The sequence below is a fragment of the Eptatretus burgeri genome, chromosome 4 (assembly GCF_056783735.1).
Source record: "Eptatretus burgeri isolate ZD-2024b chromosome 4, Ebu_testis_v1, whole genome shotgun sequence".
In the NCBI taxonomy this organism is placed as follows: Eukaryota; Metazoa; Chordata; class Myxini; order Myxiniformes; family Myxinidae; genus Eptatretus; species Eptatretus burgeri.
In genome coordinates, this window is record NC_140964.1 from 1250493 (window position 1) to 1268879 (window position 18387).

Consider the following 18387-nt stretch of genomic DNA (forward strand, 5'->3'; position numbering starts at 1 on the left):
CAAAATGGCGGCGGTGCCCCGACTCCGCACTCCTCCGCGGGCCTTGCTGGCACTGCCTGGAATGGGGTGGGAACGAGGCCCCCCTTTCGCACTATCTCAGCGCGGGGGGGAAACGGGGGGGTTGTTGATGCTCTGGGGAAAGAGGATAGCTGGCTTGCTTGGGTCCCGCGACGAGCGACTCCACTGCGCCCTCGACCGTGTTCCCGGCTTCTACTCTCTGCAGCTCCCCGACAGACTCCGAACCCCGACAGACCGACTCTCCTCCAGACCCGTCCTGACTGCTCCTGCCACACTTCGCCGCCGCCGCCGCCACACCTCTTCAACTTGCTCGAGCCCGAAACAGAAACTCTCTCAACTCGAGCCCGAAACAGAAACTCTTCTACTCACTCGAGCCCGAAACAGAAACTCTTCTACTCACTCGAGCCCGAAACAGAAACTCTTCACTCTACTCGAGCCCGAAACAGAAACTCTTCTACTCACTCAATTCGCCCCGCGCTCGGCGCTTTATAGTCAGCAGGAGAAACCATATGCAGATTTTCGGATCAGGATCGGCTCGGGGGCAGAGCCACGCTCGCCCATTGGACGGAGGAAAAGTGGGTGTGAATCATTCCTGATCCTCGAATTTGCATATATCGATTCTACTCCGACGCGCCTGGAGGCGGGGCCAAATCGCCCCGCACTCGCTGATAGGACGGAACAGAAGTGGGCGTGAATCATTCCTGATCCGACTTCCCCGGAAAGGCCGCTTTTTGCACCCGCTGCTCGGCGCGCGCCCTGTACGAGTCCAGGATCGGTGCCCACAAGCGGTGCGGGAATGGCGGCGGAAGGAGGAGAGGTGAAGGTGGTGGAGGGTTTATTGTGGTGGTCCCTGAACACGGTGACGCTTGGAATGGCGGTGATGCGATGATTGCGAGAGCGAGTTGTGACGGTAAAGGTCGTGGCTGTTGGCGTTGTTGTTGTTGTGAAGCGGCGTTGCGGTTGGTGGTTGTTGTGTGATGGCGGTTGAGACGTGGTTGGTTCAAAATAAAGATAGAACAGAAAAACGGCTATCTTAAAGGGTCGCAGCCCGAATGAATGACATTTATTCCCTCTAAACAACGGGTTTGGGCTAACTACACATTTACTTACAGAGATACCTCACCTACGGGACCTGAATGGTGGTTTGCGAATTTCTTCAACCACAACTATATATATATATATATATATAATATATATATAATATATATATATATATATATATATATATATATATATATATATATATATATATATATATATATATATATATATATATATATATATATATATATATATATATATATATATATATATGCAAATTAAGCTTAAATGCGGCTTACTCTTGGCTCTCTCGGGATGGCTCTCTGATATGACAAACTTTAGTCGAGTTATGGTGAAAAAAGTGTTGAAATATTTATAATTAGGGCATGACCTTTAAAATTGTGTCAACGCTGTATCGTCAACCCATCAACCTGTCAACCCTGCATCAACCCAATGGAAGAGTTAAGACGGTTTTAAGGCAGGGAACTTTTTCTCAGAGAGTAGTTAATGCATGGAATGGTCTCCCTGGAAAGGTCGTGGCAGCAGAAACACTACAAAAGTGTAAATTTGAATTTGATAGGTACCTGGAAATTATTGAGATGGAGGGTGTAGGAATATTGATCGAACTTTTTGGTCATTTGAGTATTGATGGATGATTGTGTGCATGTGTGCAGAGTGCTGTTGGTGGGGGTCTTGTTAAGGGGGGTTGTGTGGTTGATGTATGTTTTTAACCAAGCCCATGCCCCCTCTCCTGAGGGGAAGAAAGAAAAAAAAAAGTACAAAAACTACTAAAACAAAAACAACAAAACAAACAACAATAACAAAAAAACAAAAACAAACAAAAAACAATTATTTCTTTCATTAAAACTTTTTGTATTTTCTTCCTTGGATCTTGTGTCGATAAATTGGTGTGGTTTTTGCACAGGCCTGATGGGCTGAATGGCTCCCACCTGTGTTCGATTTCCTTGTATCGTTTATATTCCCATTATTGATGCAAAATTTAATTCTGAAAGTCCCAACTAGTTCTGTGATGCATTATAAACTGGGGGTACTAATTGTAGAAACAAACCCTAAAACAGCTCCAAGCCTCCATGTATTCTGTGGAGAGAGACTAAATGAACGCTCCGCACTCTTTAAGATGTTTTCTGATCCAAGCAGTTTCATGGTGAAGTTGGTGGTTTGTTTTGTTGGTCAATCCATTGAAGAAACAAACTTTGCACATGCTTATTGCTTTGTACAACCGTTTTGCAGTGATTTACTCTGATTGTTAATCGTTTTAACAATGTAGATATATTTTTATTTAAAAATTTGTCTTAAAGGTTTTGGTGTTTTATGTGCTTGCGTTCCTCACATTTTCACACACTCCCTGCAGAGGAAAGTCCAGCTGTTCAACAATGTCACTCACCTGCTTAACCGAGCGGGAACTGGCTCCAAAGCCACCACCTCCAATCCCACATCGCAGCAACACGTAAGTCTCTTCTGAGACCACAATGACTTTCCCACACTCCCTCCAAATATACAGAGGAATAAATACTACAATACTGTTTTTGCAACGACGACGAATAATGCATCTGCTATTGTTTGTCATTATTGGCTGCTTGCTAGAGTACCCTTATTCTGGACATTTCCATCTGTCTGTCTGTCCGTGAAACTTTGGTCAAGCCTCGGGACTAAACCACTCAACAGATTCCAATGAATTTGGTAGGTAGGACCAATATTTCTGGGAATCGTGTGCTTTCGAATATGGGACCCCGGGTCCGAGCAACTGCATAGCAACAGCCCTTTAAAGTGGTCAAAAAATCAAAAATAAATAAATCGAAAAATCGAAGCTTAGAATTCTGTGCGCAATCTATCTAGATCCCTTCATGCCAATTTGCAGCCCTAACAAAAAATATTTGTAGGAGGAGATAGGTTTTGGGCGAGTACATGTCGAACATTTCAGAAACGGTTAATTGCGAATATCTCTAAGAGAAAGAGTCTGGTTTTGATGAAACTTAGGTGAAATGTGTACAATGTGGCTAGCATGTACACAAAAATGAATGGTTGCTATGCACACCTCTGTTTCTTTGCAACAGCTAAAATACTTTAGCGTACATTGTACACTTATTGTGGACTGTACAAAAAAATCAATACCTCCGAAACTGGACTTCCGAGGGACCTGTTTTTTTTTTTTGTGCCCAAGGAGAATGTCTTACAGCATCGTATAAAAAAATAAAATCTTTAGCGAATAGATAAATGGAATTACCAGGGCTGCCATTTGTTAGAGTGTCTTTGGAAACATGCCTGAAATTTCACAAGGCGGTTTTCTGGTCGCAAATAGTCCGGGAGCCAACCGATCAAAATTAAAAAAAAATTGCCCGGTCTGCTATAAAATTTTTGTGTTGATTTTCATAAAGAGACACCCTTTGAGTATATGAAAACCAATGTTGGCAATGGTGAAACTCTTGCGCAACAACACAGTCAACACTTTTGCGAGCCCCCTCTGATAACAAAATGTTGGCAAAAGCGAAGATGTAGGATGGGGGTAGGGGTAATTCATATTGTCCTAAAATCATAACCACTAAACCTATATACACAAATGACCCCTCATATTAAAGAGGAGTTCATTTCCTATATCACAATTGGTGTAGATTTAACCTACCTACAATTGACAAGGTTATATGTCAAACAACAAAAGATTTATGTAACTCAGAAATGCTTGACTATCAATGGGGTCAGGAACAAGAACATACTTTTACATGCCATGGTTTTAAGGAAGATAAAATTAGAAATGGATTAACACAATATTGTGACATGAAACATCCTCTTCAGAGGAAGAGTCACTCTCTGAAACAACTCCACCACATGAACCTCTCTGACCAAGGCATATGCATGTCACTCAGCAAGGCACAGCAGCCTTTTTGCATGAACATCGTTTCAGACATTTGGATAATTTGCACATGCAAGACACCGTTTTGTCTATGTTTGGCTTGGCTGGCTTAGACATGAGAATTGGGACCAGTTTTCCATTGATAAGGGTTCTGCCAAATGTTGTGGCTGGGGGAAGTGCTCGGTCACTGAGATGTGCACGTCTATACAGAAGCAATTGATACAATGCTCTTAAAACAAGGAAGTAAAACGCATCTTCTGTTGCTGGCAGTGACCTAAGGTCTAATTTTGAAGAGACAAACATATGCTGCCTGAGGGTATCCAAACAGCTGAACCCTTTTTGGCCATGCAGAGCAGTCCAGTATACTCTGGCCTCAATCAATGACACATTCTGTCAATGACACATTCTGCCATCAATGACACATTCTGTTGCTGCCATTTCACTATCTCTTCCAAAATCAACAAGGTGGGGAAGGTTTCCTATCAGTCCCAGAGAAACCTGTGCCGCTCTTCTTTTCACAGGAACACAGGCATCATCCCAACTGACTGGAAGAGGGGCCTTGTTGTCCCTCTCTGGAAAGGGAAGGGTGATCGCCAAGACTGCAACAACTACCGAGGGGTGACGCTGCTCTCAGTGCCGGGCAATTCTTGATAGGGTTCGCCACCATCTGCTTGAGCACCAGCGTCCAGAGCAGTCAGGCTTTACACCAAAGAGGTCAACGATTGACCGTATCCTTGCACTTCGTGTCCTCACCGAACGCAGACGAGAGTTTCGGCAGGGGCTGCTTGCAGCGTATGTTGATCTCTGTAAAGCGTTCGATTCAGTGAATCGGGATGTCCTCTGGAGGATTCTTGGTCTTCGTGGGGTGCCACCGAAACTGATCGATCTGATGTCTGAACTCTACTCTGGTACTGAGAGTGCTGTGAAGTGTGGTGGTACCATCTCTGACTTATTTCCAGTTGTTACTGGAGTTCGTCAGGGATGTGTACTTGCCCCCACACTTTTCAGCACTTGTATGGACTGGATTTTAGGGAGGATGTCGGAGAGATCAAGTTGCGGTGCATCGTTTGGCAATGTCAAGATCTCGGACCTTGATTTTGCAGATGATGCAGTCATCTTTGCGGAGACTTTAGACATCCTCTTGGGGGCCCTCGAGGTGCTGAATGAGGAGTCGGAGCCGTTGGGATTACGGATTTCTTGGGTCAAAACTAAGATCCAGGCTTTCGGTGACATCTTGGATGCTGCTGTCCTGTCTGTGTCTGTTTGTGGTGAGGATGTTGAGGTCGTGGATAGATTCACTTACCTTGGCAGTGATATTCATGTCTCTGCTGGCTTAGAGTCAGAGGTCAATAGACGTCTGGGTCGGGCCTGGGGAGTCATGGATTCACTGGATCATGGGGTATGGCGCTGCCGGTACCTGTGCGGGAGGACGAAAGTCCGAGTCTTCAGGTCCTTGGTACTTCCAGTCTTGCTCTATGGGTGCGAGACTTGGACTTTGACCAAGGATCTGAGACGGAGACTTAATTCCTTTGGTACCAGGTCTCTTCGAAGAATCCTTGGCTATCGCTGGTCGGATTTTGTGTCCAACGAGCGGTTGCTGAGAGAGACTCGGATGAGATTTGTTACCTGCATAGTCCGTGAGCGTCAGCTGCGGCTGTATGGACATGTGGCTCGTTTTCCTGACGCTGATCCTGCTCACCAGATTCTCTCAGCGAGGGAGTCTCATGAGTGGAGGAGGCCAGTGGGCCGACCACGTGCCTCATGGTTGCAGCAGGTTGACCATCATCTCAAGGAGATGGGGATGGGCCTGGCATCTGCCTGGGGGATGGCCAGACGGAGGCCCCTGGAGTACCGGCGGAAAGTGGACGCAGCGACGCGCTGTTCTGGCACATGCTCCCATACCTGACCTGACCTCTTCTTTTCCCCTTCTGAATGGGTAGCTCACTGTGTCACATCCACACAACACATATGTGCACAGAAGTGTAGCTGCGACATCAAGAGGATTTTCTGGTACTTCTTGCTCAACACTTCTACCAGCTCATGAATAGGTAGGTATTGATTCTGCCGTTGTATCCAGAGTTCTTGCAATGTGTTCAAGCAGCAGAAGTGATATATACACAGCATAATTATGTCTGTATCTGTTGCATGCACAACAGCTCGATGGTGATCAAGATATTCCACACAATATGCAAGATGAGCAATAATCCTTGTGTCTGCCTCTTCATGTTCTTCACAAGGTAAGTCCAGAACTGAACTTGATGCTGATGTGATGGAAAGAGTGTGACCTTTGTTTTCCATCATACCACCAAGAATGATGGTCACTCCATCCGGAATAGCTTCAGGACTCTCACAAAGGGAAGTGCCAATGAAGTTCTGAAGATTTCCTTTATTTCTTGGATTCTTCATGAGTAAATTCCAGTCTGGAATTTCTAGACTCTTGGATGGTGAGAATTGTCTTGCCTGGTCTGTCTGGTTTCTCCTCTGCTGCTCATCACCCTTCAAAGTATGGCTATCATCCAAATCATACCGATCACCAATGATGTTGACACAGTTGCACATTTCAGGTTTCAACTGCAGGAGCTTGCGAAGATACAGCTGGGGAAGTTCACCAAATGTTTTCGCACCCATTTTTTGGTATTTATTTACAAATGCCATTGTGTCTACCAGATAAACTGTGTATAGGTCACTCTGTGGTAATGATGGCAGCTGTAAAACAACATCCTGCTCAGCTTCAGCAATTAGCACTGCCACGAAATCAGACTTGTTGCCTTTGCGCATTACAAACCCCTGTGCTAAGCGTGGATCAACCTCAAACAGGGATGATGGATAGTCTGTCCACTCATGGGAAAATGCAATCTGTCTTGTGACTGGGTCGGCATCTCGATAGAAACACAGCACACGTGTAGTTGCAGTCTCATCTTGATAGATCCTGATTAAACTCTGTTTCCTTGATGGGTTTGATTTCTTCTGTGAGGAGAAAGTTACCAGCTTCAGTGGTTCAATCTTAATAGAGACCACCTCTTCTGCTTTCATAATGGCTTCCATGCCCTTAGCTTGAGCATGGACCAAGTCTTTTGAAGCATCCTTCTCACCAGTTGCTCTATTGAGCAGATCCACTTGGTTGTTACACTGGAATGGGTTTATCATCTGCTGGCATATCACTTTCTTGATCTCCTCAACATGCATATGTTCTTCTGTTGCCTGCTTATGTGTTTCTCCATGATGAGTAGATTCCTGTTGGCCTAGATTAGCCATAGACTTTATGTTCTCTGATACAGCTGTGAGAAATGGTGCTGTCTTCACATATTTATCTCGAGCAGCTGGTGCCTGAGATATGCCTTTGAACAGAGATGTCTTCCCTTCATTGTTGTATGTCTGCTCCAGGGCCATGTCACTCCAAACACCATTGAATTTTCCTTTGGAAGAGTGAACTGTGAAGTTCCCAACCTGGATCCAGCAAACCTTAACCGAACTGTGTTCAATAGAGTAAGAGGATTTTGGGGGTAGGGGTAACTTTGGTTGACAAAAATGTTAATTTTCTCTTTAAAAATTGATAGAACTCACTCAAATTTGCTGTTTTAATTAGCCATGGATACCATGTTCATATCACATTAAGAGAAATTAGTATTCTAATGCAGCATCTGCCTATGATAAGAAAAGTTCTAAAGGCCATCTTCAAAAAACGTTATTTTTAAGGCATTTTTCACAAAATTATGTACTTTTACGAGGTTTACTTCCACAAAGGCAATTTTTTTTTGTCATTTTACAATGCACTGACTGAATTCTTACATTTAGTTCACATTTATTTTTCATGAATGTGATTTTTAAATTTTTTTAGAAATTTTATTGACAATTGCTGTTTTATCAAATTTTTCAAATCTTCCTCAAACAAAAACGGCCGCCAAAATTTTTCGCAAGAGCTTATGAATTGCCAACATTGGTTTTCATGAACTGCAAACATATATCTAAACATCCTGGGGGTGTAAAATTTTATAGCAGAGGCTGTAAGGTCCAACCCTAAAACAGCCTCGTACACAGGTTGGCTCCCGGACTAAAACTAAGAGGGCTGTGATAATCATATTTATTGTGCTAAATTGATTGATAGCATGGACATGAATATCGGCGAGTTGTGTCGGCCAGCTTTCCATCTGGAGCGAGCAGCCATGTCGCCTACCGGCTTGTTTTGTATTATTATCATTTATTGTAAAGGGTGATTCTAAAGGTTAATTCTAAAGGATTCTAAAAGGTAATTAGAAAGGCTTTCGTTCTTTTCTAGGCTTTGCATATTAGTATTAAAATGCCAAACTGAACCCTTCCTTTGGACATGGGTACAATTTTTTTTTTCTATCCTCCGTGGCCGATCCCCTTCCCACATGCACGTTTCTTTTTCCCTCTTTTGTTTTACTTTCTTTATTCTTTACAGTTCTCCGATTTGTGCAAGCGCTGCATTTGTGTGTGCTGTCCAGATGTGAAGCACTTTCAGGCTCGATTGCATTCAAACAGTCCTTAGTATTTTGACATTGTCTCCTTTTCAGGACCTTGGGTGCTGGTGAAAAGACAGCTGAGCCTATTGATTATTTTGATGTTCAAGATTGAAGCAGATGGCACCGTCTTGGTATGTTAAAGGACAGTTGACAGCTGGCCAAAACGAAATGTATCATCTTGGTTTGACCTGCACGTTTCAACGGTGAAAGCTATGATTGTTTGTTTATTTGGATTTGGATCGGGCAGTACTGAAAATATCCAGTGAAAATGTCTGAAATGGTTGCTGTTTAAAAGAGGGTGGGTTTTAATGCACACATTGATCGTTTGATACAGCAGTTTTGCATTACATGGAAGCAGGAAATTCTGAGGGGAGGGGGTGGAGTGGAATAAGTTAATGACCATGTGATGTGAACGCTTCTCCAAGAGAGGAGGGGCTCAGAGAAATCGGTTGACAACCATGTGATGTGAACGTTTCCTCTGCTCTTAAAGCCTGCACTGAAGTTTGGAATGTTGGACGTGTTTATTTCTTCTCTCTTGTTGGCTTCTTTTTCTTTAAAACTACAAATAGATATCCAGTTTTTTTGGTATTCCTATTATCCCCCCCATCCCCATCCCCATCCCCATCCCCACTGAACATCGTTTTCTGATCCATAATGGTTTGCACCTCAATTTTGCCATTCCATGTTTTGTTTTGTTTTTTAAATTAAGAGTTGATTTTCTACATCAAAGATTCAAAATGTAGTTTGTTATACAGAAAGCAGTGAAGAATCTTCCGGAAAAATGTGTTTTTGTATTCCCACTGTCACGCTAGTTAAGTGACGACTTTCATGTTTGCTACATTTGAACTGACGAATGTTGAAGTGTGTACATCATCAACTCACACAAATCCTGTGATGCCTCGTCCCGGATCTATAACAACCTTCCTTGTACTCTTGTAATGAAATGGATAGTTTAAAATGGTGAGTGAATAACTGAGCTGAGCTTGAAAATTACGACCGGTTAATCGTGTATCGTATCACCGTTTTATTCCCAATAAACAGATAACATAGAATGGTGAAATGATGCGATCAATGATCATGTGAATCTAATATCATAGTTTTTGACATTTAAAAATGATCTTCCAGAAATATTTCTCGTCGAGATCCAGAGGGTTTGACGAAAGGCCAAGTTTGTTTTGCAACAAGTTGAATAGGTACCAGCTCGATGTAAATGCTGAATGTAAAGAGAATTCCAGTTGCAAAGTGACGATTCTCTAACAGTTTGAAACGACACTCCTGTCAAAGGTCACTCACTGTCCTTTATTTGTATAGCTTACGCTGGAAATACTATAAAATGTGGAAATCCCTAACTCCCCTTGCTGTTGTGATAATAATGACGAACCCCATTGACTTGTCAGATGCCTGGTGTGAAACTGCCCTGTGCATTCAGCCAGGACTAGGTTGAGTTACCAAACAGCTAGTTATTGCTCGCCAAGCCAGCCGTTCCTTATTGACGGTTTTGTTGGAGTGCTTGCTTGAGTGCTTGAGAGCTTTAGCCACTTGGCGAGCACTCTTCAAGAAACTTGGTGAATGAACACAGTCCTGATGTACAAATTACAGATTGGTTCAGTGGTAACAGACCCTGCATAAATTAGGTACACGGTACTTTCTGTCGACGAATGGGCCCGTTGGTCTATTGGACCAAATTGTCATTGATCTTCACGGTCTTGTTGCATACCTGCCTGCTGAACTGCTTGAGCATTGGTTTGCCTTTCACCACGGCCAGATGTGCTTGCGCCAGGGGGACATTATACGTTCGTTATTATTCTTGCCAGATGATACCACTTTTATTAGTGTAGTTAATATTGACAAGGAAATCTAACACAGGTTGAGGCCATTCAGGCTATCATGCCTGCACGAACACTATACGAATTTATCAACACAAGATCCAAGGAAGAAAATGCAAAAAAATGCTTTGAAGAAATGAAAGATATTTTTTTGTATTTTTTGTTCTCTTCAGGGGAGGGGGGCATGGGTTTGGGTAAAAACGCACAACATCAACCACACAACCCCCCTTGACAAGACCCCCACCAACAGCACTCCGTACACATGCACACAATCACCCATCAATGTTCAAACTACCTAAAAGTCCTGTCAACATCCCTTTTCCCCTCTATCTCCATAACTTTCAGGTACCTATCTAATTATAATTTAAAGTTATCCACTGTTTCTGCTGCCACAACCTTTCCAGGGAGACCATTCCATGCATTAACTACTCTGAGTAAAAGTCCCCTGCCTTGCTCCCATCTTAACTCTCCTCTTCTTTACTCTCAGGCTATTATGGCCCTTGGTCCTATCACTGTCTACTCTGTTAAATAATTTATCTGCACTTATTTTATTTATACCTTTCATTATCTTAAACATCTCCATCATATCTCCTCGTAACCACCTCCTTTCTGGTGTATAAAGCCCTGTCTCCTTCAGCCGTTCCTCACATCTGAGTCTAGCTCGGCCCAGAATCAATCGAGTAGACCAACACTGAACCCTCTCTATGTAGTGGGGGGCCGTGCATGGGTAATTATTTATTTTCATTTCAAATTGATGCAAAAGTTTTGTTTTTGGTACCAATTTGACGGTGAGGTTCTATAGAACAATTTTAGTTCGAGTGTCAAGTTGTCACATCAAAAATGGGTATTTGGGGCTGGGGGTCATAACCCGACCCCCCTCCGCGGCCGATGCGAAATATAATAATTGCTTTAACTTTTGATTCAATTCGTCGATCTGAACATATGATATACTTATGGACTCAGAATCAAGAGAAGCAACTTATATTTCAAGCAGATTGTCCATAGACGCAGTCATTTTGCCGTTGTTGACGCATATCCACAAAAATAGAGCAAGATTACTAAGGTAAAATCTGTTTTAATAACATGACAATTCTGCCTCGACTCAATGGTAAAGTGAAGTTTGTAAACATCTTATGACTGTTCTACAATGTGGTTGTGGGTACACATAACTTCTGACAATTGCTTGAATAACTCCCTGAACAAAGTAATATGAAAGTTGCAAATAAATCGGTTATATACACACACCAGTCGGCCAATTGCTGGCCAACTACTACTCGCATTGACACTTGCAAAAACGTGTGCACTTCAACTTTGCCCTCGTGCACTTGCACCGAGAGCAGGCACTTGTACAAGTGTACTTCACATCCAGATGAAATACATCCTTGGCGAAGGGCAGCGAGATCCAAATGGGGAGTAGCTTGCCACCCTCTTCCCTCCATCCATGGTTAGTGGGGTTGTTGACAGCCATCATTGACATGTGCGCTGTTGTCCAGATGCTAGCTTGGAAGACACTTATTTTAATATGTTGATCCAAAGCATCACTTGTTGGGGGAATTCTCTCTACATCCCGAGCCTTCTGTGAGAACAACCTCATTCAGAGGAGGTCAACGCCGTTGCCGTCGTTTGGATCATTGGAGTAGAGCCTACAGACAAAGTTCGTTGCTACTTCTTTCAGTCTTGGTGATGTTTGGAATGGAGTGTCGACAATAGTTGTGAATTCATCCATGAGGGACGGTACTTCCTTCATCACCTTGGAGCAGTATCTCTTCCCCTTGAACTTAAAGGAAGACGTGCTGTCTGATCCAGTGAATGCGTGAAAGAGGGCCATGTTTTTACACGTTGTCGTACCCAGGTTTGTGGCGATTGTGTTCAGGGAGATCATTCTTGTTGTCTTTCCAGCTTTGAAGGAGATCCAGATTTCTGCGGCAGGATTCAGAGCCTTGATGTGATGGAAATTGCTCAGAAGGATTACCACAACATCTGTGTCTCCAGTATGGACCATCACAAGTGACGATGTTTGGAGGGCATGGAGAACATGTACTATAACACGAGTGTCAGCTTCCTCATGGTTACATTGATCCATTGGTGGATCATTTCCAGCATGGTGTACTTGATCACCTGCAGTGATGTAGACATCCTTGTCATCTGGGAACTGTTCTTGTGTTCTCCTTTTTGACAGGAATGTGAACAGTTCCTTCTTGTTATCAACGTTCGCCAAAAACTTCTGCCAGTTTCCAGGGATTTTGGCAGTGCCACATACACGCTGTCGAGTGCCTGTTCCTCGTTTTTCCCTTGTACCTCCTTTGATTGTGAGTGCACGGTAGTCGTCCCATACAATGTCTACTCGTGTCAATCGTTTCAAGTCGTGGCGAACTCTTGGGCAGAATACCTTGTCGAAATATGAATCAAAGGTCTTGCCTTGGACATTTGTACCAGGAAGGGAGTGTATCAGTACTGTGCAACGTAACGGCGGTTGAACTGTGTGTAGTAATTCCTGTGATACTTTGCTTCGATGGCTACAAGATCTTCTGCCATGAGTGCCACGCCACGGTCTTCTCCCAGTGCAACTGCCTTGTTGTGTATCTGTGGGGTGAGTTCGACCTTCCGGAAAGTATGGTCTGTTGCATTTGTTTCATCACCACAGAAGAGACACAGAGTACGATTTACCGCTGTGCTGGTCCGTAGGGATCTTTTTCTTGCTGGAGGCAGTCCTTCATAATGATGCTTTTTTGCATGGTCAAGTGCAGATGTGCTGTAAAGCTGACGACAGGATCTGTGCCAGGATGCACGATTCTTGTGCATGGACTCTGCATCTGGAATTTCTACGTCTGGGTGTGGAGCAGCACCCAATTGCTCTGAATTGACTTACAAGGCTGGTGATTTCTGTGTAGGCTTCCTCTCTACGACTAGCCACGGGATTCGCAAGAGGGCAAACAAGCTCTTCCTCTGTTTGTTTTTGGCATAGCATGCACAAATGCCAACTCGTTGTCCCTGCCATCTCAGAAAATATTCTGGAAAAAACGGCAAGAAAAATGCAATAGATTTTTTTCGGACTGGAGTGGTGTGTGTGAGCTGTGAGTTATTAACCCCCCTCTCCCTTACCCTCCCCACTTTTTAACTAATTTCGGGAAAAATAATTTTAAGCATTTTGTCATTTTTTCTTATTAGAGAGCCAATGTCAAATGTCTGTCGGCGTTCTCATACAACATGAGGTTTTTTAAAGTCTAATTTTAAATGCGGTTTTATTGAAAAATGCCCCCCCACGACTCCCTCCACCCCCCAAATTATCGCAGTGCTTGACACTCGAACCAAAATCGTTCTATAGACCCTTATCTTCAATTTAGCAGTAAAACTGAAACTTTTGCATCAATTTTAAATGACTGAGTGTCCAGGCACGCCACTAATGGTATCTATGTCCTTCCTGAATTGTGGTGACCAAATCTGCACACAATATTCTATATGTGGCCCTCACTAAATTCCTGTACGATGTTAACACCACCTCTTTTGATTTATAATTGATCCCCCTCCGAATACAATCTAAAATCCTATTTTCTTTACCTGTAGCTGCCTGGCACTGTGCTGTCTGCTTACCACCCGTATCTATTACCACCCCCAGATCCTTCTCTTGTGTGACACACTCCAAAATTACCCCTTGCATCCTGTAATCTCCATTTTCATTGTTCTTTCCCTTCCCAAACACATTACACTTGCTCAGGTTACATTCCATCTGCCAATCTTTTGCCCAATCTATACAAGTATCAATACTTTCCTGAATCTGATCACCACTCCCTCTGCTATCCACCTCACCTCCAATCTTTGTGTCATCTGCAAATTTGGAAAGCTTACTCTTCACCACACAAACCAAATCGTTGATGTAAATAATGAATAGTAATGGTCCGAGTACTGATCCCTGAGGTACCCCACCACTTACATCCTCCCAGCAAGACATCCTCCCACTCGCACTCACTTTGCTTCCTACCACTAAGCCAGTTTTAAATCCAATTAGCCACCTGACCAGCCACTCCACAATCCCTCACTTTGGTAACAACCTCTGATGTGCTATCTCATCAAATGCCTTCTTTAAGTCTCGATGTACTATGTCCACTACCTTTCCCTCATCCACCCAATCACACTGCTTCATAGAACTCTACAATATTTGTTAAACAGAAACTACCTTTGGTAAACCCCTACTGACTACTTTTAATTAGTTTGTGTTTATTGTATCCTTGTATCCAAGTATGAATGATTTCGTTCTTATTATGTTTAATAATAATATTATTAGTTTGAATGAATATATTCTTTGTTACAATGTTATCATTATTTTGATGTATTTGTTGCCCTCGCTAAAGGAGAGGGTATTGCGTTTGGGTCTGTCTGTCTGTCTGTTTGTTTGTTTGCCCGTCTGTCTGTCTGTCTGTCTATCTGTCTTTGTCCGCACAAAACTTTAGTGTTTTTCTCCACAACCGCTTGGCAGATTGAGACATTTTCATCAAAGGTGTCACTACTCATGTAGAATGTTTTCATCATAATTATGACGTCATAGGTCACGTAGTGTGGCAGTCATGTTGGAAAAACTTTGGACCCCTGTCTGAAACCACACCAAGGAAAAATTGAAACTTGGCACACAGCAAGTACTCCTCATGGAGAATAAGTGATTTTTTTTTTTTTACGCCAGAGGTGCCTTCGTTATGACCTCATGATTGCATATGTAGAACATGACATTTGATCAGTGTGAAAAATTTTGAGGGTCATCTCGGGATAAAATAGTCATCTCATAAAAATTTTTTATGACGTCATGTGCTTCGGCAGCCATGATTAAAAACAAAAAACCAACACCCTTCATAAATCTTATCTGAAGTGGCTGAACAGATCGAGGCGAAACTTTACACGAATGACCGCCTGTCCATGAGGAAAAAAAGGTTCACTCATATGACATTATAGATCACATGGTTTGGCAGCCATATTGGATTTACCCTAAAACCCATAAACAACATCTTAAGAACGGCTGGACAGATCGAGGGGAAACTTCACACAAATATTCACCAAGCCTTGGGTGTACTAACCTCAGGAATAATTGATAGGTCACATGCTTTGTCAGCCATATTGGATTAAAGAAAAATATTAAATAATGCTTTCTCTGAAACTGCTTAATCATTCAACATGAAACTTCACAATTATGATCTAGTAGTGATGGGGAATACATGTTTTAAATTTCAACTTGATCAGACATGTTCTGGCAGCAAGAATATATATTTTTTTGATCTGGGTCCTTTTTTAGAAAAAAATATTTTTTTAATTAAATTTTTTGAATAAGACTCACTTGACTGTGCTCGGATGGGTTTGAGGGTCGAGGAGTAGCAGATGAAATGTGAATCATATCTGGGTTCCTCCTGATGACTTCATCTTTTCTTTTTGCTTGTTTGGGTTCCTTCTGATGACTCCAATGCAGGACTGCACCTCTTTGGTGTTCCATTTGATTTGAATTTAATTTATTTTTATTTTATGCAATAGAATAATAATGAAAAACGTCATTGGGTCAGGTGTCCAATCAAAGTGGGACGTCTTGGCATAAAGTAGCAGTTATAATTGTGTTTCTTATTAATTACGTAGTACACCAACACCACACCAAACAAGTTCTGGTAAGGGTCTGCAATCTCTGATTGCTCTTTCTAGTTTTTAATTGGAATGCCATGGAAGCTCCAGTAGAACTCCACAAAAAACATGCCCTTCCCTCCCACCCCCAACCTAAACGCGCGTGCGCGCGCGCACACGCACACACACACACGGAACAGCTTGGTCCATGAAATGTGCTCCCTTAATAAAGCGGAGGTGGATACTTTGAGTCCTCAGAGAATGTTCCATCTCCTCAAGCCCGCAAATGGAAATAACCAGCAGCATCAACACACCTCATCCATTTATGGCGGGCTTGAGATCCCAGGATCCTGAGTTCAAATCCCGCTCAGCTGTTGAATTAATACCAGGTGGGGTTGACTCGGCCTGTCATCCTTCCGGGGTTGACTCGGCCTGTCATCCTTCCAAGGTTGGCAAAGTGTGTACCAGCTTGCTGGGATGATTGAGCCATTTGAGTATCCTGTGTTGGAGTGGTGACACATCCAGGATTGTGTCCAATAGCCTGGGATACGGCTTCAGCAGCACTGACGCTCTGTACAGAGTATGGTCCCAATGTATGGATCAATTTATGGTGGTCTTAAAGGATCTTTTGGTTCTTCAAGGTCTTTTGGGTCCTTGCTGGAATGATTGAGCAATGGAAATCTGACCCAACAAACTCAGGCAGCATATAAATCAGCAGAGGCCTAAAGGCCTAATATCTTAAGCCCACCAGAAAACCAAGATGGTGGCTATTTATTTTGTTTGGGTGCCATGGTGGGTGGAGACGAGTGACAAATGTGGGTGGGGTCTGACAGCTGTTCGACCAATGGGTGCACATTTCAACCATCCGGAGCTCTTGTCGAGGTCACAGGTAAAAATCGATATCCAACAGGGACCACAGCTGTAACAGCAACCACGTAGAGATCTTAGAGATCTTTTAGACCTGTGACACATAGCAGGTAAAAACCAAGTCCGTGGTGTCATGGTTCGGGCGGTGGCTCTGAATCTGGGAGGTTGGTGGTTGGAACCACAGTGAGTCGCACCAGACATTTTTTGAAATGGTCTGTGCTGCTTACTTTCTTGACTCCGCACTTAAAATGACACAGAGAGATGCATGGAAAGAGGAGAGGGTGTAATAACAGAAAGGAGGTGTCAGGTGTAGCTGACAGAGACGCACGGACACATTTCACATTTGCACCAATTGTGTAATATTTGATTTATTTATTTACTCTTCAGAAAGCAAGCAACTGAAATGGCTTCGACGTTTTATTCTTCAAAAAAAAATAGGGGCAATACCCCTGGGGGCTCACCCGGTAGAATAATGATACTGAGGAGGAAGTCAATGTGGGACGGAATGAGCAAAATTAATCTATGTTACAGCAAATACCTATTTTGGAGGGCAACGCCCCTCCCCCATAAGTCACTTTCCTTTGTTTGACCTCAACCTTTGACCAAGATTATTTTTATATATAAAGAAGTACATATATATATATATATATATATATATATATATATATATATATATATATATATATATATATATATATATATATATATATTTTTTAAATCGTGTGAACAAACTTTGGTACATCACTTGTGATGAAGGTTGTGGTCAAGTTTCACTGAAATTGTGTAGTTTCTGAGAAGAAAGCAAATACATATTTTGGGGAGCAACTGCCTGGAAACCCCCTTTGGGCCCGATTTTTAGCTGACCTGGAATGTAGGTCCAGGGAGCTCATGGGACAGTGCGTCATCCGTCCGTCCATAAACAGCTTGCAACTTCTTCTCTGTGACGATACAAACAATTTCGATGAAACTTGACCACAACCTTCATCACCCATGATGTACCAAAGTTTGTTCTTGGCAGAAAGAAAAATAAAATCGGCCCCTATAGGGTTTCATGGGGGGTTGCCCCCCAAAATAGGTATTTTTTCATAACATTGGTTCATTGGTGCATTTGACCGATTCCATCCTCCTCAGTCTCATTATTCTACCAGGTGAGCACCCAGGGGTATTGCCCCTATATATTTTTTTGAATGGTGTGAACAAACTTTGGTGACATCTGGGTGATGAAGGTTGCGGTCAGGTTTCATAGAAATTGTGTGTGTGCAGTTTCGGAGAAGAGGTTTCAAGTTTTTATGGACGGAATGACGACGTGCCAGTCCATAAGCTCCCCATCACCGGTCATACTAAACACCACCTCGAGAAGCCCAGAGACTTTTGGCAGTTGTTAAGTTTAATTCCACGGTTTAAATTTCAATTCTGCTCTTTTAATTTTGAGCTTGAGTTTGCAGAACATATCGAATTTTAGTGAACGTGAGTAGAAAAACGTGAGTTTAAAATTTAAATTTTAAAACGTAATTTAAAACGTGAGTAGAAATTAAATAAAGTTACGAACACCGCCCGGATAAGTCCTGTTCGCAACTTTATTTAACTTATTTAATTTCCGCTCACATTTTAAAACTAAAATGTGATATGCTCTCCAATCTAGATAAAATTGGACACGTCTTTCAGTTCTGGAACACTTGGAACACGTCTT

The 18387-nt window shown here is 42.7% G+C and overlaps 1 protein-coding gene and 1 pseudogene across 2 annotated transcripts in view; one reads left to right on the plus strand and one right to left on the minus strand.

Moving 5' to 3' along the window:
- The window catches only part of NFX1 (nuclear transcription factor, X-box binding 1), a 98845-nt gene extending 89373 nt beyond the window's left edge, over positions 1–9472 (plus strand). For both annotated transcript variants that reach the window (XM_085876639.1, XM_085876638.1), the window contains 2 exons: positions 2432–2527; positions 8464–9472. In XM_085876639.1, the coding sequence (XP_085732765.1) occupies positions 2432–2527; positions 8464–8524 (157 nt within the window). In that variant the 3' untranslated portion in view covers positions 8525–9472. The remainder of the gene's footprint in view (positions 1–2431; positions 2528–8463) is intronic.
- A 1987-nt stretch (positions 9473–11459) lies between these two features.
- Positions 11460–12758, minus strand: LOC147027315 (uncharacterized; annotated as a pseudogene).
- Positions 12759–18387: the final 5629 nt, after the last annotated feature.